Here is a 23,180-nt window from a genome sequence, read left to right as displayed (position 1 = left end):
TCCAGGTAATTTTGAATTCAAATGTTTGAATTTTCATAATGCCTTTCTTTCTGTAAAAATGCATATTACCATTGAACACACACCAAGATGAGGTTAAATCTGGAAATAATTTGTATCTATCACAACTGTTGTCAAAAAAAAAAAGATTTTTTTACCTTAACACAGTCCTGTAGTCCCATTAGTAATAAAGATTCACTCTGGCTGCCATTCTCATGGAGGCATCCAACCAAAAGACAGTAGAAAATAAAAACGAGGCTATAATTTGAAAAGCCCTCCCCATCCCTCTACCATAGGAATTTAATTTGCTTACTTCATTTTGCCTCCCTTACCCCTTATGTTGAGAAAAAGTGGGCTAAGACTTATAAAAATATCTGTGTGGTATGCTGAGGGCCTGTTTTCCATTCAATTATAGTACTAGTCCTGTTAATTACATTCTTGCAGCCTTTCTCAAATGATGTCTCTCACAGAGCACCAAGAATGATCTGAGCATTTTCTCAGTTTTTCCAAAGATCATATACAATTGGTAATATTTTAGATACATAGGAGAGAAGTTAGTTTATTACATCAGTGGATACCTTAGGTCATGAGGGAGTCTCTCTTGGAATCCTGGTTGAGAAAGGCTGGATGAAATTGCCAATATTGAGCATTCTGGACTTCTTTGATATGATTCAGCTTAATAACCAAGTGGGAGAGATATGAATTTCACAAGGGCATTGAAGATATTAAATACCTTCAGGTCTAGAAAAGTGCATAGTCCAATGCCTCCCACAAAAGAAGTACTTGACAAATTTTAATAGTTGTACTAATTGAAGGAAGAATAACATTGATTTTAATAACAGGAAAGTATACATTGAGAATACCTTCATAGATTAAGCAGAATATTAGTTTTCACACTAAGACCAATGTCTTTTCCAGAAGAGACATTAAAAATATTATCTCCCAGAATGGCACAGGCATCGACCAATTAGAACAGCTGTCTGACCAATCAAAAGAGCTAGCTTGCCAGTCAGACAGATGTGGATGTAATCCTGGACTGGCTGCATACCAGCCAGGGCTGAGGCATAGGTGGAGACACCCTTTATGGAGTCAAGCACTAATGACCACCTTTGTAGAGAGCTCTATCTGTGGGATCACCCTCATTAGCCTCTCAGATGGGAAAAGCTTGTCTCTTCTCTGAAACTCTCACCAATCAATTATTGCAAAGAAGTGAAAAATTCAGGACAGCACTACAAACTGTGAGAAGTAAGTGTGTTAGTCACCAGGATCCCTAATGTCTATAGAGGTAGAACTTGACAGTAGAAGAGGGAAGGAAGCAATTCTGAAGTCAAGCCATTTCACAGCTTCTACTTCCTGGATCAGCGTGATGGAAGGGATGTTGGGTAGAGCCAATCTGTTGGGGTTTTCAGTTTCCATTTGTCCTTTGACAGCCTCCAAATGCCCTGTCAGGAACAGAACAGACCACACCAGGAGAATATAAGCTGGTGCTGGTTTGTTCACTTTGGGAGGAACACAAAGATAGATCTCAGCAAACTGGGTGATCTGGATGACTTCAAAGGGAAAGAGAAAGTTGGTTGTGGTCTCCTTCTGTGAGACTCTTACTTCAATCCTGACTTTATTTTTTTCTTTGTTTCAATTTAAACTTTTAAAACACAACTCTGGTCCAAATCTGTAAATAAAGACAGCACATTCCATTAATATGGTACTGTACTGTGAAGTTTTCAGGCTACAACTAGTTTATCCTGACTTTAAGACCTTGGTGAATAAAATGGATTATTGATATAGTATACCCATTTCCTTAAAACAAATTCAGCTTTCCACCTTCCCTGCACACGCCTCCTTGTGAGGCATATTTTTCTGTTTAAACCTATACCCTAGAGTCCTAATAACCACATGAATGTCTTAGGTAAAGAAGTATTAATGATGATGGTGATGAACCCTTATATTTGCCAAGTGCCTAATCATTTATTAAGCACTTTCATGTCTATCGGCTCTTTAATCATCACAGAAAGCCCGTGGAATAGGGTAGCAATTATTGTACTCTTTTACTGAGCAATTATAAGACTTGATTAGTAAATAGAATCTGAATGAGAACCCAAGGGTTATAAATAAAAGAGCTTTCAGGTTAAAAAATATATATATATCACAGCTCTCCTTGAGGTAGATTTAATATCTTTGACATGACCACTCATGGTCATCAGTAAGACCAATTTAAATTTACTCTGTGCTTCCCAGTTTTCAGATTTCACCTACACATACAGTTTCATTTGATTCTCACAACCTCACCCAGTGGGCAATGTATCCTTCTTTCATAGGTCAGTAAACTAAAACCCAGCGACTTACGTAAAATCACACAGCAGGTATCAGCCCAAGCTAACTGAGTACCTACACATCAGCTCTCCCTTCACTGAATGCTTGAGCCTGTCTTCTAAACGTATTTACAACTATTGGCAGTTCCAGGTTTTCCATTGTCCTGGATGGGTTTGTGATATGTTGCTCTAAAACAAAGGGAACTAAGTACACATTAACTTAGATTGAGAATAAAGTCTTTTGAATTGGTAGAATGGCCTGACCTTGTGGGTTCACATCCTGGCTCCGCCATTTATTAGCTAAGTGACTTCAGGCAAGTCATAACCTCTTTGTGCTGGAGTTTCTTCACCTGTAAAGTAAGGACAATAGAGCACCTACCTCATAGAACATGTGAATATTTAGCTTTAATATATGGCTCCCATATTTAAATATTATAGAACATTATTGTCATTTGGAAAAATAGCAACAGGGCCAAAATAACCTATGTTATCTTGTCATCCATTGTGGGGTTAGAAGTAAGCATAGCTTCCTGCATCTGACCTCTAGGGAGCACTCCTACAGAAGCCACCTGCTCCCCAAGCTTTTGATGAACAGAGCTATGAAATGAAACCCCAAAGTGTAGCCACGTTCTTTAGTTAAAATGCCACCTTCGTGATAACCTGTAGAGGCATCATCTCATTTTTATTAAAAGTACCATGCTGGTGAACGTGTAAGAATATTTCTAGGGCACACAGAAATCCATACTGGGATGTAATCAGTCCTATTCATCTGCTAATCAAACTTGCATTTGGCATTTCAAAAACAAATTATAGCAGCCTTCCACACTAGGTGATGCTAGATTTCCTTGGAGAGTGTGGCCCTCATACTCTTTTAATTCAAACCTGGGAACAATCAAAATGCTGGCTGTGAGACGGAGTTGTACAGTAAAATGCAGATGCCTCCAAATGTGGGCTCGCCTCCCCTTTCCAAATATAGAGTTCCAAAGTATGGGAAGGCCAGTGAAGGCTGCAGGTTTGAGGGCATATCTGAAGAAACCCACAGGACGAGATCAAGAGCCACCTTCAGTAAGTTTAAGTGCTTCCGACACGGGTGGCAAACTGCTCCAGAGACCCAGAGAAGCCACACCCCACCGCCAAGGTCTTGTCCAAGGTGTGTTCTGAAGGTGTTGGGGTTCTTATCTCCCAGGCAGGCTCACATGTTTTTAATAGGCCATGGCTTGCATCACTAATGTTTTCATCAGCCAGTGTAAAATAAATCCATTAGTCACAGTGTCCTTCATGTGATAATGATATTTAGAGCTCATTAAAAAGTAATTGTAGCCACTTTCCCCTACTTTATCAGCAGGATTCAGCTGGTGATTTGATGATCCGAAACATCCAGCTGAAGCATGCTGGGAAATATGTCTGCATGGTCCAAACAAGTGTAGACAAGCTCTCTGCTGCTGCTGACCTGATTGTAAGAGGTATGTGAATGTTGGTTTCTGTTCCTGGAATGCTTGTGTGATATCTACTCCTGCACAGGTTGCTAAAAACCTCACCGGTTTAGAATTACTGAAGAAAGTCAGATAGAAGCTGAACATTGCAAACAGTGGCTAACAGCCCACAGTCCTCTGTGTATCTCTTTCTCATGGGAGGGATCACCGGAAAGTGCAGAGCAAATCTGGTTACTCTGGACTGAAAATAACTCCTGTGAGTGCCCCAAGTGCCCCGATGTGTGGCTGCTGGAGTTGATAGGACCTTCTAGAATAATTTTGGATTAACAAAAGCAAATAGTTTTAAGAAGGATCAAACTGTGCCTTTTGATGTTTCATCTGGGCTAAGCCAAATTAGTGATTTAGGGCACTGATAGAACTATGGCTTCAGAAAATCACCTGTTTTTCCCAGTTCCCTTTTTTCCCTAAAGTTAATAGTTCAATCCAGTTCTTAAAATATGGCTTTAGAAGGAACACTTTTTGACTGCCTGGGATGCAGTAAATCAGCTGGCAGTTGATGTGCAAACTGACCTTTGTGAGGTTTTCGTCAGTCCTCCCAACATGGCCTAATAACTTCAACCTAATGGCTCCAAAGGCCCTGATTGAGCCCCATGGAACCAGTTTACAAAGCAGCAGTAAATGGAGCTTTAACAAATATATATTTTTAAAATTTATTTTGAAGATTTTATTTATATACTTGACAGAGAGAGAGAGAGATCACAAGTAGGCAGAGAGAGAGGGGTAAGCAGGCTTCCCGCCGAGCAGAGAGCCTGACTCAGGGCCCGATCCCAGCACCCTGAGATCATGACCTGAGCCGAAGGCAGACGCTCAACCCACTGAGCCACCCAGGTGCCCCTTTAACAAATATTTTTATACTGAAATTAAAATCTTTGGGAACCAGTGGATGTACAAGAATCAAACTGACACATGCTCCGAGCTTTTCTTAAGTGTTAAAAGTGAAACCAAATCAGAACATCCAAATAATCTCTTGGCTAACACCTCCTTCCTCTGAACCCTAAGCATTGGTGTTTGGGAATCTTTGGCCAGCAGAACCTGGAGGGCAAGAATCACAACTCCAGGAGAAATCAGATAAAGAGGCAGGGTAAATCTGAGTTCAGGGAGAACAAGGAATTACTGGAAGTGATAGACATGTTGCCTTACCCTTAGTCAGAACCTGATAGGGGGAGATGTGTGGGAGTTCGTGACTTAACCTCATTGTCAAGAGAGGTTAAAGAAAAATAGCTTTTCCAACTCTGTCTGCTTTCCTTCCTCTTTAAATTGCCTACAAAAACCTTTCGGTAATGCTACAGATAAGAGCGAGATAAGAGCAAAAAACTTTCAACCTGGGTTGAGCTACCCAATGAATAACTTATGGAAACATGTTTATTTCCATTTTAAAATACATGAGAGCCACTCTGCTCTCCCCCTGGGGACAAAAGAATTCTGTTGCCGAAAATTTATCCTCTATTTAATTAGGATAATGTTCAGATCAGCAGTTTAAACACCAATAAATTAGACTAATAAATATTTAAATCAGTAATACTTGAAGTTCTTAAATGATATTGTATACTTCATTTCACAGAAAATAACATTAAATACCAAGAGGAATTTGCAAACTCAGTCTAAAAGAAAATCTAGTCTAAGCAGTTAATAAGGCCAATAAATTAATATGCCATTTTAAACCATAATATTTCGTTTTATTTCCTCTAGCTCTGCCCTTGCAGCTTTTCTGCATATTACAGAGAGGACGCAGAAACGTATTTCACTGCCCTGTAAGAGATTTTTGTATCTGAAACTGGTAAAGCTTTGAGTCTTGGCTCCAGCCCCCTTGATTCTCAGATACCTACTTCATTCAGTGTATAGCCTACTACGGGCGGGTAGAAAAGCCCTTCCTCACTGAGAGAGAAGCTGAGGCTCTGGTCTCATACCAGTGTTCCTTCTTCTTGACCAAAACATCTGTGAGCCCTGACCATGTGAACATTTTGTTCAGAGGATAAACATTGGCTCATCTTCTCATTTTGAAAGAGGGACCCAACTTCCCCAACACAAAGTTGACAAACATTCCGTGACCACTGGTGTGGTCAGTGGCAGGAGCAGCAGAGCAAACAAAGTTATGCAAGCACCATCTTACCACCAGTGCCCAAATTCATACCACCCCTTTGTTTTCCTTTACTCGGCTGCCCAAAGTGGGCTCAAATAATCCCTGTCAGTTTAGTTCATTGAGGAGTTTGGAGGGGAACACTTTTCTATTTATGGTACTTTGATTTTAAAGGCCATCAAAAAAGAGCATCCATTGAAATTGCGGTTGGTGAAGGGAATCTAGGATGAGCAAGGTAGTGAGACGATGATGGGGTGTTCTGGACTTTATCTAGTTAATCAGGGTTGCAAAGACCAAAGTTTGCCTCAACTCTATTCAGGTGGCATTAGACTGGCATGCTGAAATGTCACCATGGAAAATTAATCAGTTTCAGCATACAGATTTCCAGACCTTTCATGCAGGAGTAGGAGGGAGAAGATAAATTTAGTTTCACTTGTGGGTCTATACAAATGATTTTTTTAAAAAGGAAAGAGAAATTTAAGGCATCCTATGAAGGGTACAGGAGTGAAAGTCTTACTTCAGGAAACTACAATTAGCTTTTCACCACTCCGCTAGACGTCTTTCTTCCCTGCCCAGCCACATGGCCCAGTAGTGCATGGCAGTACACTTGACCTCTATATGTGGCTGAACAAAGCCCTCCCAGGAATAGCTTCTTATTCCTGTCTCAGGGCCATGAGGACCGTCATCATGTCTTCCTCATGATCACCTTCCCTCCTGAGGCGGTCAGTTGTGTCTTGCTACAAATGCATTGAATTGCCTGGTAAGAACTTTTCCTGTTGGAATCTAAGACACCTCTGGGGCTTTGCTTGGGTTACAATTTTGTGTTTGTTTGCCTACCACTTTCCATCTTCTGGAAAGTTATCTGTGATTTCCAAGCCTTCACTTAGAACTGATTTCCTTTCATTTCAATGGTTTAAATACATGGGGAGAAACTGTGAACATCAGGAAGATAAGTAGAAAAATAACAGGTATGATTTACAGAAGCTGCAAATGAGGGTCTTTTGACTCCAGCCCAGGTCTGAAGTTGTACTGAAGAAGCCATAATCTTGTGACTCTTGAGCACCGGCCACTTTCACAGACATTCCCTTGTATACAAGTGTGTGTTCGCATATGACGTGGGGCAGGGCTGGGGTCAGTAATTACAGCGCAGTAGAAATGTATGGAGCAGCATTGTGACCATCGAAGTCCCAAAGCCAGTTCTGCTCAAATCCACATGCTCAGTCCTAGCAATGACCATTTCCAAAAGACTGTCATCTTCCTTTATCACTATTCTATCCACAGATAACACTGCCTGACCCATATCAGAAGCCTGTAAATATATGATAGATGAATTAATGAACTTGAGCTTTTGTGGTACTCAGTATTCTCTCCTACCATTTGGAACCAGTATTCTATTTTAATTCTTTGCTGACCTATTGTTTTTTTCTGATTATATAGTGACCCCCCAAGAAAGAAGGGTCCATGTCTGTAGTCTCTGTAGGCTCTGTAGTTTCAGAGCCTAGAAGAATGCTGGGCACCCAATAGGCATTCAAAAAGGAATTGACAAGTGATGAATCTGTGAGTGGGTGAATAAATGGTTGACTGGATCAGCATTGCACAATCACTCACTTGGACACGTGAACGTACTCCTCCACCTCTGAGGGTCTTGCTCTTTCACAGGTCCCCCAGGACCCCCAGAGGCTGTGACCATAGATGAAATTACAGATACCACCGCTCAGCTGTCCTGGAGACCTGGACCTGACAACCACAGCCCCATCACCATGTATGTCATTCAAGCCAGGACTCCGTTCTCCGTGGGCTGGCAAGCAGTCAATACAGGTACCATATTGGATGCCTGGTGCTCGTGTCTCACAGAGGCTTCTGAAACTCAGCCTAATGGACAGAGCACTGTGGCAGGAGCCCAGGGCCATCTAGATTCTCATTAAGACACAACTATGAATGATACATTGTGGCAGTGTTTCCTAACCCTCAGTCAATGGTACTATCATTTCTTTAATATTTTTCTTTATATCAATTCACATTTGTTTGCTTGTTTGTTTTTCTTAACTTGTCCTAAGCAATAATGTCTATGAAATGCTAGGTCTGTATGTTGGTCATAGTTTTTCTTAACATACATACTAAAATACTTTAGTTGTAAAAAAAAAAAATAACATTCAATCTGCATATTACCTAAAATTATCTGTGTGCTACTGGTGATACACTTTGAGAAGCTGTGGATTATGCTAGTCTACATAGTCTATGTAAAGTTTATATATGGCTCTCAAGAAACCAGTAACTAAGGACTGCCTAGAGACTCTTGACTTGCTATCTATTTTTTTTTAAAGGAAGTCTTCAGTTTTTTTTTTTAAGATTTTATTTATTTATTTGTCAGAGAGAGTGAGCACAGGCAGACAGAGAGGCAGGCAGAGGCAGAGGGAGAAGTGGGCTCCCCGCTGAGCAAGGAGCCCGATGTGGGACTCGATCCCAGGACCCTGGGATCATGACCCGAGCCAAAGGCAGCCGCTTAACCAACTGAGCCACCCAGGCGTCCCTATTTTTTTTTTAAGATGGCTAAATTTGGACATGAAGAGTCATGAGATTCTGTTATATTAAAAGCCATATGAGTTGCCATACCATCCCTGCCCCTCCAAACTGACTCTTGTTATTTTACATAGGTTTCATTTGAGGAAGAATGGACAAATAAGTAGTTATTGCCAGCAAGATACACACTCCTCTGGTCCTCAAGGGTTGGCTGTGTCATCTTGATATTTGAGATAGAAATACATGGGGTGATAGGAGTAGTTCTGTGCAATTCAGATGAATTATATTGATTTTAACAACCTCATTTTTTTGGTTTTTTTTTTGGTTTTTTTACATCAGCTTGTCCAACCTCAGAAATGGGTTTCTGTGTTTGCAGCTCAATCTCCTTCTTCTGAGTCACATTTGTGCTTAGGAAGGAAAGACAGAAAAAATCTGGAAGTTAGGGGATCATGCTAGCCCTGACTCTGCTACTCAGAAGATCTCTAGACAACTGTATCTTCTCTTAAATGGGCATGATGAGAATTGTGTATGAACCAAAAGAGAAACAATTGTGAAACATTTTAAGAACAAGAAGTACTACAGAAATATAATGAAGAAAAGGAAGAGGATGAAGATGCCGCTGATAATGATGGTTTAAAAAAAAAACAAAAACAGTACAATTTGCTGAGCCCTTGCTGTGTGCTCTATGCTTTGCTAAGTGCTTTTTTTTTTTTTTTAATTTTCTCAACAGTGGTGTGAATAGATATTGTTATTAGCCTCATTTTATGGTAGGGAAACCAAAGCACTGGAAAGGTTAAGAGACTTGCGCAAGGTTATTTGGGTACTAAGTGTGGATTCAAGTTTAGAATCCAGATGGTCTGACTCCAAAGCCCACACTCTTTACCTTTGGAGGCTAGGACTGTGTTAGTGTGGCCTAAGGAGCCTGGCAGCCACTGAACCCTAGTCACCAGGGTGATGGCCTCAGCTTTGTCACAGGGGACCTCCCTTTAAATCTTCTCGGCCACATGGGAAATCTCTATTTTTTATATTATTTATTTATTTATTTATTTATTTATTTATTTTTAGTAAGCTCTACACCCAATATGGGGCTTGAACTCACAACCCCAAAATCAAGAGTTGCATGGTGTACCAACTGAGCCAGCCAGGCACCCCTCATGTGGGAAATCTTTATGATAACCCATTTAAAACTCAAACAGTTGTTCAGTGAGCCTAGAGGCAATGTCCATTGCTTGTTGCTCTATGGCATCAAACAGTGGGCTGTGTCCTCTTGGGAAGGAGCTCTTCTCCAAATACTTCTGGGTGAACATCAAATTCTGCCTCTCTGACTCCCTGATCTTCATGGCTTTTCCTTTTAGGCTTACATATTCTTTCTTAAGATGTGTTAGTACAGTTCCTGTCAGTGGTATTATAGATTCATAATTTTGTTAACTTCATTATTATAGTAAGTTATAGAACTTGGACCACACAGTCAAAGGTGCAAATTCAGTGGAATCTTGGGTCAGTAACTTAATCTTTATAAGGCACCTTTTCCTCATCTACAAAAATGAAGACAGTGATTTTACTTTATTCATAGAATAGTTGTAAAAAGTAAACAGTGTACACAACACTGTGCAGTAAATGCTGGAAAATGTATTAGGTGATAGCAATAATGATTACAGTCAAGTGCCTTGGGGCTTTGAAGACCATAACGTCATCTGCTGGTATCTGATTTGAACTTGTTAGTTTAGCAAAAGAGAGTTCTGAAATTACTTCCCTCTAACAGCTGTTGTACAACCCATCTCAGACCAACTACAATGCCCTGCACACAGTAACGGTAATGATGATGGATGGAAGCTCCTCTCTGCTTGACATGGAATCCTGTAAAACATCCCCACCTCTTGATGTCTTTCAGTCCCAGAACTTATTGATGGGAAGACATACACAGCGACTGTCGTGGGTTTGAACCCTTGGGTCGAGTATGAATTCCGCACCGTTGCCGCCAATGTGATTGGGATCGGGGAGCCCAGCCGGCCCTCAGAGAAGCGGAGGACAGAAGAGGCTCGTGAGTAGCAGCCATGACACAGAATCTGTGCCAGTAGCTATGATCTCTTAGGAAAAGGCTTTGAATTCTTCCTGTTCTTCAGCCCTAACGAGGCTCTGCATTAGCACCCCCTTCCCTTGAATGATTATAATGATCAGAAACCAGGTGAGGACTTGCTCAGCTTACTGAGTCTCAGTCAAGAGTTAAGTTCTTACTCTCCACTGGGTCTCCTTGTACAGGGGGAGACAGACACCCCCTTAGAAGAACTAAGCAGTTCTTCTGATGCCAACTCTTTCTTCATTGGTTCATTTTCACCGAGATTCTTCAACCAGGAATTATTTTTTAATACACGCCCCACATTTCGAATAAAATCAACACACAGAAATCATGAGTTGCAAAGAATAAATTCTTTAGAAGTATGTGGTAAGATTTTCATACTGACCTTTCCCAGAAGCTAAGATTCAGAACATCCTGCTAATTCACACAAGCCCAAGCAGCAGTTCGGTGTGAGACCCTCCGTGTCCACAGCCTGAAGGAGCACAGGGTGAGAATAACAGGCACTTGCGTCAGTTGTACATTTCCTTCTCTCTTGTCAAGTGGGCGGCCTACGTGTGGGTCTTTGCAGAGTCCCCAGCTGTGACAAGGCCAAGTGTGTGTTGAAGTTTCCTAAGCAAACGGGAACTCTGACCCTACTCTTTGGGCAGAAATCCATCTAGATCTATTTTATTGGCTTTCACTGAGGGAACACACCCAGTCACCAGTTTCTAAATTCTTTCTGGAATCTTTCATTTATATGGTGGTAACTAGCTAATCTCCATGCTCTCTTTTCCCCCTCCAAAACTGTCATTGCATTGATTCCTCTCAGCAGTCCTGAGGAAGAAGCTAGCATGATTTCCCCTCTTTTACAGAGAAAACTGGGGATCAAAGAGGTTAAGCACAGTGAGCCAGGGGTCAGCCTATGTCCACCACTTCCTTCAGCACCCAGCTCAAAACTCACCTTCCTCCGAGAAGCCATTAGCCCAACCCTACTCTGAGCAGCCTGCTACTTCAGAACGTCACTGCACTTCATTCTGTCTGCACCGTATTGTTGTTTATTGTCGACATCCCTCTGTAATTGTTCTGCATGTGCTCTCTCCCTCCAACAAGATTGTAAGCTCTGCACGGGCAGAGTGTGTATTGTCTGTCTTTTGTGTACCACTGCATCGTTAATAAATGCCTCTCCAAGCATTAGAACCAGAACCTCAGTCCTTTCAAAGCACTGAACCTCGCTCAGCCTCTAGGGATGGAGCCGAACTCAGCTGGTCAGACTTGTCACATACCTTGTGTACCTTGTTGAATGGGAAACAGGTAACCAATAGCCATTTCCTTGGTACGTTTCACTTCTCTAAGCTGACGCTTTGGGCGGCTTGACCACACTGGTCCTGATCTCAAAAGACAAAGATATATGTTTATCAGCGTATTTGTTTAAAGTGAATCACTTCAACCAGGTGACCTGCCTGCTCCTCATTTGCTTTTACCACCTGACATGACTTGTTTTTTGTTTCCTGCACAGTCCCCGAAGTCACCCCAGCTAACGTCAGTGGTGGTGGAGGCAGCAAATCTGAGCTGGTTATAACCTGGGAGGTAAATGAATCATGGAACAAAAGGAACACTCAGTAGTCTAGGCTATTTTATTTGTTTTCCTCTGTGTTAAAAAAAAACTCTGAGAAGTTTTCTCCTGTGTTTTTAAGAGCCAAAACTCAGTGGAGTGCAAACACTGCCTCTCACCTAGCTAATGAGTAGCAGGAAAAGATGGTGTTTGCCCATTAATTGTTAAATTAAGTTTTAATTGGATGCATCACAGAAAAAAAATCATGAAATGGAAGACAACACAAGAAAAAAATATATATATATACATGTGTGTGTGTGTGTGTGTGTGTGTGTGTGTATATATATATATATATATCCATGAAGGCTGGTTCAAAGAAAACCAGTTTTCCTTTCTTCCTGAATTGAGACATAGGCAATTGATTTAAAACCTCTGCCAGCAATAGATTGGGTGTGCCAGCACGATTTCCTGGCCATTGGCTTTGCTTCTGGAGCCTTCTTCTGTGAGGTATTTTTAAAACAACTTGGAGGTAGGTTAGTCACCAATTTATTAAAAATTTATTTTGAGAGAGGAGATTGAAGTTTTATGAAGTGTTCTTAATGTTTTTGAACGATTCTAGACAACAGTCCCTGAAGTTAAACTCTTTCATTTAATTAAAGCCCCAGCAGGGAAGGAAATTTCTCACCCCCTCCAGCTTAGCTCCTCAGTTCTGAGGGGGAAGATCTTGCCTGCGCCAAGATGAGATCTGCAGTACAGTCTTTTGTCTGTTTGCCCCTGGAGGAAGATTCGTATTGGATGGTACATGTTGCATTGTTGGTTTCTAGATCAACTATCCACTGAATTTCCTAGTCATTTCTAAGAATTTCAGAGCTGGGTCTCCCCCATCAACAAGCATTCTCTCCACTGCAGGTTCTCCCTACGGTTCATTTAACCTTATTTCAATACCTCATGCATAGCTAAGATAGATGGATGGCCAGCCCCAAACCCGTCTCCTGACAAAATCCTAAGTAAGATAGGTGGGAAGAATGTCTATAAGAACATTGGAAGGTAGGGTGAAATGAAACAATCTTAGCATTTGAATCAAACTGCTGTGATTTCTGAAGACTACCTCCCTTCTTTCCCAGACGGTCCCCGAGGAATTACAGAATGGCAGAGGCTTTGGCTATGTGGTAGCCTTCCGGCCCTACGGCAAAATGATCTGGATGCTGACAGTGCTGGCATCAGCCGATGCCTCCAGATACGTGTTCAGGAATGAGAGCGTGCGCCCCTTCTCTCCCTTTGAGGTTAAAGTGGGTGTCTTCAACAATAAAGGAGAAGGCCCATTCAGTCCCACCACAGTAGTGTATTCTGCAGAAGAAGGTATGATTTATGCTGCCTCTATAAGGGATACTTGTTCAGCTATGAGATGTTACTGATTTTAGGACTGAACTGTCATCCAGCTCTCCGGACTCTTACTCAAGTCAGTTGGCTTCCCTTTCTTCTTACCGTCTTATTTTCCTAATCCAGTGACCAGGACTCTCGCCTATGGCAAATGCTAATTAACAAGAATATGTGTTAAAGGAATTGCTAGCTATGAAAACTTGGTGCTTAAATTTAAGCAGTCCTGGATTACTTCCCTTCCATCTATCCCCAAATTTAGAAGCCAAAGACTTTTGTCATTACCATCTTTGTTCCCAGTCCATTCCACCTATTAATCATGACTCCTCTGTAAAATGATGGTTAGGGTCCTAATCACTAAGGGCTGTTATACACCCATGGGTTGTTTGCTCCTTATAATGCCACTATCTAGAAGCCTATCTGGAGGAGGCTGATAGAGTAATTACTTTTTCCACATTCATCTGTAGAACCCACCAAACCACCAGCCAGCATCTTTGCCAGAAGTCTGTCTGCCACAGACATTGAAGTTTTCTGGGCCTCCCCCATGGAGAAGAATAGAGGGCGGATACAAGGCTATGAGGTAAGTAAGAGACACGTGCATCAGGTCTGGGAACTTCAAGACACATTGTATTGGGAAAAAGACTCAGACTCCCATTTAGAGGAATTTGTTTCAGAGAACAATGGCTTCGAGTAGACATTAGTTGAAGCATTAGCATCCCACTGTGAGATCACCCTTTTTCTGGTATACTGCAGAAATGTATTTTTTAAAATATATGTGGGTCTAAGCATTTATAAGAGAGTTGACAAAATGAGCTTTGACTTTTGACACACGCAGAATCAGTTGGGCTCAAGATAAATGTAGGGGACAAGTGAGAAATAGCCAATAATGGTTGTGCCAATTTTCCTTCCCACTATGAAGCTAAGAACAAAAAGGGGGGCCCTTCCTATTCCAGATAAGTTCTTAGAGCATACCAAGCCCTTGGCTCCGAAAGTTCCGCGTATGAGTTGGTATAAAAAATTAATTCCATCATAAGAATCTGCATTTTTTAAAAAGTCAGCTGATGACATTGAAAATATCCCCAAAGATAGGATTTCCAAGGTCTTCCCTTTTATTTTCTCAGGTTAAGTACTGGAGACATGATGACAAGGAAGAAAATGCTAGAAAAATACGAACAATTGGAAATCAGACATCAACAAAAATCACCAATTTAAAAAGCAGCGCGCTGTATCATTTAGCTGTCAAGGCATATAATACTGCAGGGACAGGCCCGTCCAGCGCAACGGTCAATGTGACAACCAGAAAGCCACGTAAGAACATCCTTGTTCAGAAATATTTTAGGGATTCATCAGACATATCCCCAGTTCATTCCCCATCCCCACCTCCCAATGATCATTTGCATACTAATTGGTATCATTATGTGGATTCAAATTTACCTTAGCATTTTAACTGAACCTTTCCAAATACCATGCAAAATTCATTGCTCCAGAGGACAGAAAGATAAATGTTTTTTTCCTCACTGGGAAGGGCTACTTCTTTTAGATATAAATGTTAGGCGACCAACTGAATCTTTTTCCATTTGCAATGCTGTATCTCGTCAGATTTTAGTGACCTTGAAGACACATATTAGTGCAATAGCCCATTAAATTGCCTCCACTCTTGAATTCTAGTAAGGATATATTCCTCAGAATCCATTGAGACTTAATAATCTGTGACTTCGTATATCTTAATTTTTTTATAGCACCAAGTCAACCCCCCGGAAACATCATATGGAATTCATCGGACTCCAAAATTATCCTGAATTGGGATCAAGTGAAGGCCCTAGATAATGAGTCGGAAGTAAAAGGATACAAAGTGGGTAATTTCTTTTTTGCAGAGGCCCCTAATCCTGCTGTTAGTGAGAACAGTCTCTTCTCAGGAAATCATATGACTATGTTCTCACTTTCCCTGATGACGTCCCACAACCCCTCTAGGCATCTCTGTCCCCAGAGTGGCTTGCTCTGAGTTTTATAAATAGTCCACGGCAATAAGGCAGTTGTAGAAAATTGACTAAACTTTGGAATCAGGCAGAGTGAATCAGAAATGGTTGAAGACCCTATAGTTGTGTCATCAAAAACTCATGAAGAACCACGTTTGTAACATTTCTCCAGTCAGCTTTGTTTTGTGCTCGTCCTGGTTGTCTTTTTCTTAAATCAACAATATTATGAATGGTTAATCATTTTTGTTCATGTTCCTATAGTTAAATTTATTTAGAGAAAAAGAAGCAAGGAATTTGTAGAAGATTCATTGGCCTGATCCCAGAGTGCTAGCCTGACTTTAAAGAGCTAGAAAAGAAAATAGCCTTGGAGCCACAATTAAAAGCAGTTGGTAATATCTTGTTTTGTTTTACTGTATGTGACATTCGAGGCAGTGCAGTGCAGGCCAGACAAAAGCAGTCTGTGGGCTATGTTTTGTGGTATTTTTGCAGAGTGATGTTGAGCATAGCAGAAAGGCATTTTAACTAGTTTTAGCTAGTCCAGGAACTAGTTAAAAAGCATGGGACTCTTGGAAAGTTCTTGATAAAACCAAAGCTAGAATTGGGAGTTGATATACTTGGTGGTAGAACCTTGGGTATCAAGATTAGAGAGAGACTCGGGAAAAGGCTCCCTGTCATAGATTCCTTTTCTTTTATTCACATCATACAGTGATTTGTATTGTACCAATGGAGAAACATTCCCTAAAAACTAATCTCCAGACCTTTTACTGGGCCCTTTGCTAAGAGCCCAGAGTCTTCTAGCATATAGCATAACGAGACAGGAGACCACATATTGGTCCTCTATTGACTCTGTGACTCTAAGTAAATCATTTAACCCCTTGGGACCACATTTTCTCTTTCATTAAGGAGAAATTTTCTATTTCTATTTTCTATTTCTATATTTCTCTGAACTTTTGCTCAGACATTTCAGTTGGGCCATGAAAAAGGGAGAAAGATAGGTCTTTGGGAAAAAGTGTTCCAAGCACAGTGAATATGGTGTGCCAAGGTCCTGAGGTACACATATGCCAGTATGATACAACAGGAAGCATGAGAGAGACTGTGGTGAATTAGAGACTTTCTCATTGTCCAGAAGGAGCTGTGGCTTTTGAGCTCTTGTATATTGTTGCCAAACAGTGTGGCCATATCTTCCAGTTTCTTGGTAGAACCCAGCATTTTTTCATGTATAAGTTTTTGGACAGTTTTAAATATTGACATCTAACTCAAAATAAGATAAACACTTCAAGAGCCAAACAGTTAAAATATGCAGGCCAGATGTGACCCATGGGCCATCAGTTTTCTACCTCTAACCTCCTTGTTTTGCATTCGTGAAGACAGAGACCAGAGAGGGGAAACAATTTTCCCATGTAGATGGTGGCCAAACTAGGCTAAGTTAAGAATATAGGCTATTGACCCAGACTGCCTGGGTTTGAATGCTAAATCTACCCTTTACCATTCATAGTACCCTGGGAAAATTGCATAATAGCTTCAGGTCTCAGTGTCCTCATCTTTGAAATCAGAATTAGAGTGCCTACCTCAATAGGTAGTGGTGTTAGTACTTAGAACATACAGTGTTCATTGGCCCCATTGAAGATGTCAGGCAGTTTCCTCCAAAGCCACAGTGCAGCTCGCCGAAGATGAAGAGCCCAGGCGTCCCTTAATCTGGTAGCAGGTGGTGACAAAGCTCTCATTGCTTGTGAGGAGGACATTCCCAGGCACCGAGTATATGACTGTGTCAGTAAAGGGGAGAGGTTCCCTGCCAGGTTCCATACATAGTGTTTTGAATCAAAGCACAGGCCAAAATAACACAGTTAGGGGCTCTTTCTCCCTGGTGTAGTGATCTCGAAACCCAGATTCCTGGCATGTATGGTTGCAGCCAAAGAGTGGGAACAGCCATAGAACATAAAAACCCCTAAATGTTGTTTGTTGTAGTACACAAGGACATCCAAGGAAGGACAAGGAGCAGAGAAAATGCAGTTTGAGGGAAAGTAGCTGAGAGTCCTATTGTTAACCTTGATTATGGGAGTGTCTCAGTGGTTTCAAAATATCCAGGGACCACAGCAGCAAGCACAGAACTGTGCACTAAGCACCATCCCCAGAGGGTCACTCAAGTCCAAGGAAATCACACCTTTGGGAGCAGTGACTTCACTTTTTTGGGGACTAATGGTCTGGACACTTCACATGTTGATCTACATCTGGTGAGGAAATCAGAGGTCCAACAGCTCCATTTTAGCCACCCTTCCAATTCCCAAGGCAAAACTTGTCATCTTTGATAACTTAGGACAAATCTCCACTTTGATGTTTCACCCAGACATTGAAAAATGGACTACAACTGAGATAATTTCAGGTTGTTGATACTGTCTAATGTGATAAGAACAAAAATTAGACTTCTCTTACTTTTCATTAAAATAAAGAACATACGGCATTCAAACACAAAGTAGGCATTGAATTGTGTTTGCTACTGTTAACTCCCATGAACCTGCCCTTTCCCCCTGTCTTCTGCCCTGGATTATATGAAATGCAAGCACAGCCTTCAAATAGGTCAGCTGAACCAAGTGTTTGGTGTAAATAAAGGTTTTACAGGCTTTTATTTAGGTTCTAATGCAGTCCCTAATATTACAAGACTGATAAGCTGTGCTGATAACGGAGCTGTTTTCCCCTGGAAGTGTTTCTCCTGGATTTCTATTTGAAACTGGTTGAATTCTGTGTGCTCTGGCAAGGACCAGAGGTAAATCAAAGAAGCAATTTATTCCTCAAAGCCAGATGTGCCCTCGCATCCTATCAGCCAGCCCACGTTCCTGAAGGGCCGTGATGAGACGCTCTGACACTCCTGAATGTGCCTGAGGATTTATTTGAGCCTGATCGTGAGCGAGGAGACGTCGAGTTGGATACAACTGATGCTCCGGAGAGGAAGGGGGCACTTATGAATCTTTCCACCTTAAGGAAATTGTGTTTTCCACCTTGTATTAGAGAGATATAAATTAAGGTGATGAAATGCCAGGGAACAAATGGGATCTATAGCATTTTAGGGAATTTTTTGAATTTTATGTGTGTTTGGTTTTTATTGCAATAGTGGAGTGGGTCTTAAGTCTCTAACTTCAGCAGATCAGAATTTTGAAATGTGGGCTAATCTTACCCACCTCAAAGTGTTGTTGGTGGACCAGAGACCTTGGCATTATCTGAGAACTCGTTAGAAATGGAGATTTTTAAGGTCCAACCTCAGAACTACTAAGTTGGAAACTCTGAGGTGGGGTCCAGTGATCTGTGTTTGAATGAACCCTCCAGGCAATTCTGATCCACATTCAGGTCAAATCCCTGACCTAATCCAGGGTTTCCAGCCACAGCAACATCACATCAAACTCTTTTTTTTTTTTTTTCCTTCACAAACCACGCCTCAACCTCACCTCCAGGGGACTCTAACTCTGGAGTGCGGCTCTAGCAGACTTTCTGAGCCTCCTCAGAAGGAGGAGGAAAACTGGAAAACTCTCAGCGTAGAGACTGTCCTCTGCATTGCAGGATGTCCTGCAGCATCCCTGACCCCCACCCGGTAAACAGTAGTGCCTCCTGTGACAACCAAAACTAGTCCATAGACATTGCCAAATGCCCCCTGAGTGAGAGGAGCAAAATAGCCCCTCCCCCCCATACCCTGTTGCGAAGCACTAGGCTAGAGCGACAGTATTTTTGACATGTTCCCCAAGTGCTTCTGCCACACAGCCAGGACGGAGAACACTGATCACCCACCCCTCTGTTTCTCACTATGAGGAGAAACTGGAGGTACTGGAGGACCGTAATTTAAGAGTTGGGGTTCAGGAGCTCTCACCTTGCCACGTACCTGCTCTTTGTCCTCATCCAGCCTCTGTTTTCTCATCTGCGGCAAGGAATAATAATGCCTGTGTTGTCTGGTTGTTGTGACGGTTAAACCCGGTGATGTTGATAAGGCGCTTAGGTCACAGTCAACATCAGAAAGTATTTGCAGGACAATTATCATCCCAGTTGTTATATCCAAAAAGGTAGATGCGCTTTTGCAGGCTTTTAGGTTTTGTTTCTGTTGGTGGCAGTCGGAGTAGGCAATTCCAGGCAGGGGGATGTGTTTTCAGGAGACCTAGTTGGGAACCTCATCAAATGAGCCACCAACCCAGACTCCCATCCAGGGGAGGCCAAGAAGGGAAACACGAGTGGGACTGTTGAAGCTATAGACACTTCTGGAGTGACAGTGATGGCCACAGAATATTCCCTATTTTCCACATAGCTCAGAAGGGGGTCCCAGGGGGAGGAAAAGGGGATTACTGCCCTTGCCTTTTGGAGATCATCTCCCTGTGCTGAAATGGGCTCTCTCCAGAGGTTTCATAATAATAATAATGTATGATGCCTGCCTTGTGCTTCTCACCTTTGCCAAGTATGTTTATCTCGTGTTCCCTTTAAGCCATCATAAACACTGTACGTCTTACATGCTTCCTTTGAGCCAGTCCTTCACTAATATGCAATCCTCATGCAATCTTGAAAACAGCCCAGCAAGATGGGTTCATTGTTTGAAGCTCAGATTGTAAAGAGGACTATAGTCCCACAGTGGCCAAGTTGCTTCCGATGCCAAAGCCCCTCACATGTGACTGAGCTCTGTGAGGCCTCCAAGAGGAAGTCATTTTCCAGGTGTGTTACCTGAGCCTTCCAGAGGTTCTGTGTGGCCACATGGCATATTGGTTGACAGATGCTGCCTCCGTCCGCATGCTGCAGTGTCCTGTACACTCGTTCCTCATAATGAAACGGTGGCTGCAGACGTGCCTCTTACTATAAATGAGGCTCCCAGGGGTGTGTGGGCAGCCTGACCGCCTCGGCGTTCCCACATTTCGCTGGTGCCCAGAGGTGAGAACAATGGATGTTCCATCTTTGGGGCCTTTGTGAGGACAGCAGGTGACACCTGTTCTTTCTGTATTGGCAGGTCTTGTACAGATGGAACAGACAAAGCAGCACATCTGTCATTGAGACAAATAAAACATCAGTGGAGCTTTCTTTGCCTTTTGATGAAGATTACATAATAGAAATTAAGCCATTCAGTGATGGAGGAGACGGCAGCAGCAGTGAACAAATTCGAATTCCAAAGATATCAAGTAAGAGTGTCTTTTTCCTCCCCTCCCCCTGCCTGCTGGCTCTCCTCTGTCTTCCCAATGAGTTCAGGCTTGGACAAAGTAGAGCCCACAAAGAAAGGCTTCTGTAACAATGGTCAGTCCTGTCCCCTTTCACCAGACAACTGATGTTTGCTGATCACAGGTGGTTTCATAAAAAAGACAGTTTGACTAGTTTTGACTGATTTAATCAGTTGCCAATCAAAAATCAGATTAAAGAAGCCTCAAATCCGTCACACTGGTTTTCCCATGTGGACATGTGCGCATCTATAACAACTATAAAACTATCGCTCAGAAAGTTAAAAGCATGACTCAGGAGAAAAAAGCAAAGAGTTTTTTAAAATGTCGAGGCAATTTGTCTTTAGCAAAACAGTGTAACTCAGTGTCTGTGGCTGAAAATATTTTGAATTTGACATTATTAATTTTGAATGTGTGTATGTAACATGTACATAAATACACATGTCTATATATAGTCAAGATTATCTTTAGTAACAAAGGCAGAACAGTGTGAGAATATTCTTTTTTGAGCAAACATAGTCAATCCTGTTTTATATATATACATATATACATGTTTGCATATATCTCAGCAGAATATTATTTTTTATTGCATGGTTTCATTTATTAAAAAAAAAACAACAAAAAACAGAAAAGGCAAATCCATAGAGACAGAAATCAGATTAGTGACTTTTAGTGGCTGGCCAGTGGTATGAATTGCAGTGTAATGGGTTCTGGGTTTCTATTTGGGGTGATGGAAAAGTTCTGGAACTAGGGGTCTCAATCTCACAACCCTGAGATCATTATCTGAGCCTAAATCAAAAGCCAGTTGCTTAACTGACTGAGCCTCCCAGGCATCCCAGCACTTATGTCTTTTTAAAAAAAAACTGGGCAGAATTGAATTGTATACTTCACTAAGGCAAGGGCTCTAAATTCTGTTGAAAGGAACTAGAGATGTGGAACCAGAGATGTGGAAGTAATCACCAAGCCACAGAAACACAAGATTGGGGTTTGTTTGGGGGTTAATTTATCTCACTCTGTTAAAAAAAATCTAACTTCATACTTTCTTATCATTGTAAGGATTATTGGGTTTTTTTTTAGATTGGTTATTCTTGGTTTAATTCATTCTAAAAACAAATCTTAAGCAATTATATTGGTATAATTAATTGATTTTAGATGATAAGCATAAAACTGTGAAAAAAAAAGTTCTATCCCTCAAAACATTGTCTACTTTGTTGGTCAAAGATCTTATACTCTTAGAGAAACCTCAAACAACAATTGGTAATCTGTTACTATGAAAAATGTAAGACCTATAAGAAAGGGGTTTTTTTTTTTTAAAGATTTTATTTATTTGACAGAGAGATCACAAGTAGGCAGAGAGGCAGGCAGAGAGAGAGAAGGGGAAGCAGGATCCCTGCTGAGCAGAGAGCCCGATGCGGGGCTCGATCCCAGGACCCTGAGATCATGACCTGAGCTGAAGGCAGAGGCTCAACCCACTGAGCCACCCAGGCGCCCCAAGAAAGGGTTTTATTTGAAAGGCTTGAGATTATTTTGTTGGGAAAAAAGGATATATTCAGGCAGACATGGGTTTGAATCCCAATTCAGCCATTTACTAACTGGTTGATCTCAGACAAGTATCTTACTCCTCTGGGCCCTTATTTCCTCATCTGTTAAATAATGTAAAAACAATACCAGATTTGCTTACAGTTTGTGTAAGAATCAAGTGTCCCATGGCTCTATGCCCAGTGCAAAGGTAGAGTTAAAAAGGGAACAGCTGGGGCACCTGGGTGGCTCAGTGGGTTAAAGCCTCTGCCTTCCGCTCAGGTCATGATCTCGGGGTCCTGAGATCGAGCCCCGCATCAGGCTCTCTGCTCAGCAGGGAGCCTGCTTCCTCCTCTCTCTCTGCCTGCCTCTCTGCCTACTTGTGATCTCTGTCTGTCAAATAAATAAATTTAAAAAAAAAAGGGAACAGCAACTTTTATTTTGCTGCATCATTGATATAACATTTATTAGTAATGTTATTAGTAATATTGAAGTTTCTTCTCATGTTAGATGTAGAATCCTCATTTTGTAAATGCATCAGCAGACCATGAGAGATGTGAAATAACTTATTCTTAGGTTCCTGGCTAGGGAGTCAGAGAACTGATATTAAAAAGTCATTAGGAGGGGTGCCTGAGTGGCTCAGTTCGTTAATCATCTGCCTTCAGCTCAGGTCATGACCCCACCGTCCTGGAAGGAGTCCCGCATCAGGCTCCTTGCTCAGCAGGGATCCTGCTTCTCCCTCTGCCTGTCCTTCTCTCTGCTTGTGCTCTCTCTCGTTCTCTCTCTGACAAATAAATAAAATCTTAAAAAAAAAAAAAAAGTCATTAGGAAGTTGTTATTTCTGGTAGAATCTGGCCAGTTCTGCTGCTGCCTGAAACCCCGTGGCCTTGTTTTCCTCTGTAGCCAGGGTGAAGCAACAGTGAGTGAATTTATTCTCTCTTTCCAGATGCCTATGCAAGAGGAGCTGGACCTTCCACATCAAATGCATGTACGCTGTCAGCCATCAGCACGATCATGATTTCCCTCACAGCTAGGTCCAGTTTATGACAAAAGTTATCTAAAGGACTTGCTGTTTATAATATAAGCAACATTTAGCTAGTTGTTTTGAAGACACCCAGTACTAAGTAATATTGT

At 41.7% G+C, this 23,180-nt stretch overlaps 1 protein-coding gene across 5 annotated transcripts in view; it reads left to right on the top strand.

The window, feature by feature from the left end:
• CNTN4 (contactin 4) overlaps positions 1-23,093 on the top strand; it is a gene marked incomplete at both ends in the record, with an annotated part of 476,925 nt that extends 453,832 nt beyond the window's left edge. For 2 of the 5 annotated variants that reach the window (XM_080826264.1, XM_080826263.1), the window contains 10 exons: positions 3,649-3,769; positions 7,536-7,694; positions 10,288-10,437; positions 11,969-12,039; positions 13,129-13,363; positions 13,849-13,961; positions 14,503-14,689; positions 15,121-15,233; positions 20,327-20,495; positions 22,993-23,093. In XM_080826264.1, the coding sequence (XP_080682390.1) occupies positions 3,649-3,769; positions 7,536-7,694; positions 10,288-10,437; positions 11,969-12,039; positions 13,129-13,363; positions 13,849-13,961; positions 14,503-14,689; positions 15,121-15,233; positions 20,327-20,495; positions 22,993-23,093 (1,419 nt within the window). The remainder of the gene's footprint in view (positions 1-3,648; positions 3,770-7,535; positions 7,695-10,287; positions 10,438-11,968; positions 12,040-13,128; positions 13,364-13,848; positions 13,962-14,502; positions 14,690-15,120; positions 15,234-20,326; positions 20,496-22,992) is intronic. The other 3 variants (XM_080826265.1, XM_080826267.1, XM_080826266.1) reach the window with 3 other exon arrangements.
• Positions 23,094-23,180: the final 87 nt, after the last annotated feature.

Source organism: Martes martes (assembly GCF_963455335.1).
Source record: "Martes martes genome assembly, chromosome: 1".
NCBI classification, from domain to species: Eukaryota; Metazoa; Chordata; class Mammalia; order Carnivora; family Mustelidae; genus Martes; species Martes martes.
This window is presented reverse-complemented; position numbering and strand designations above follow the sequence as displayed.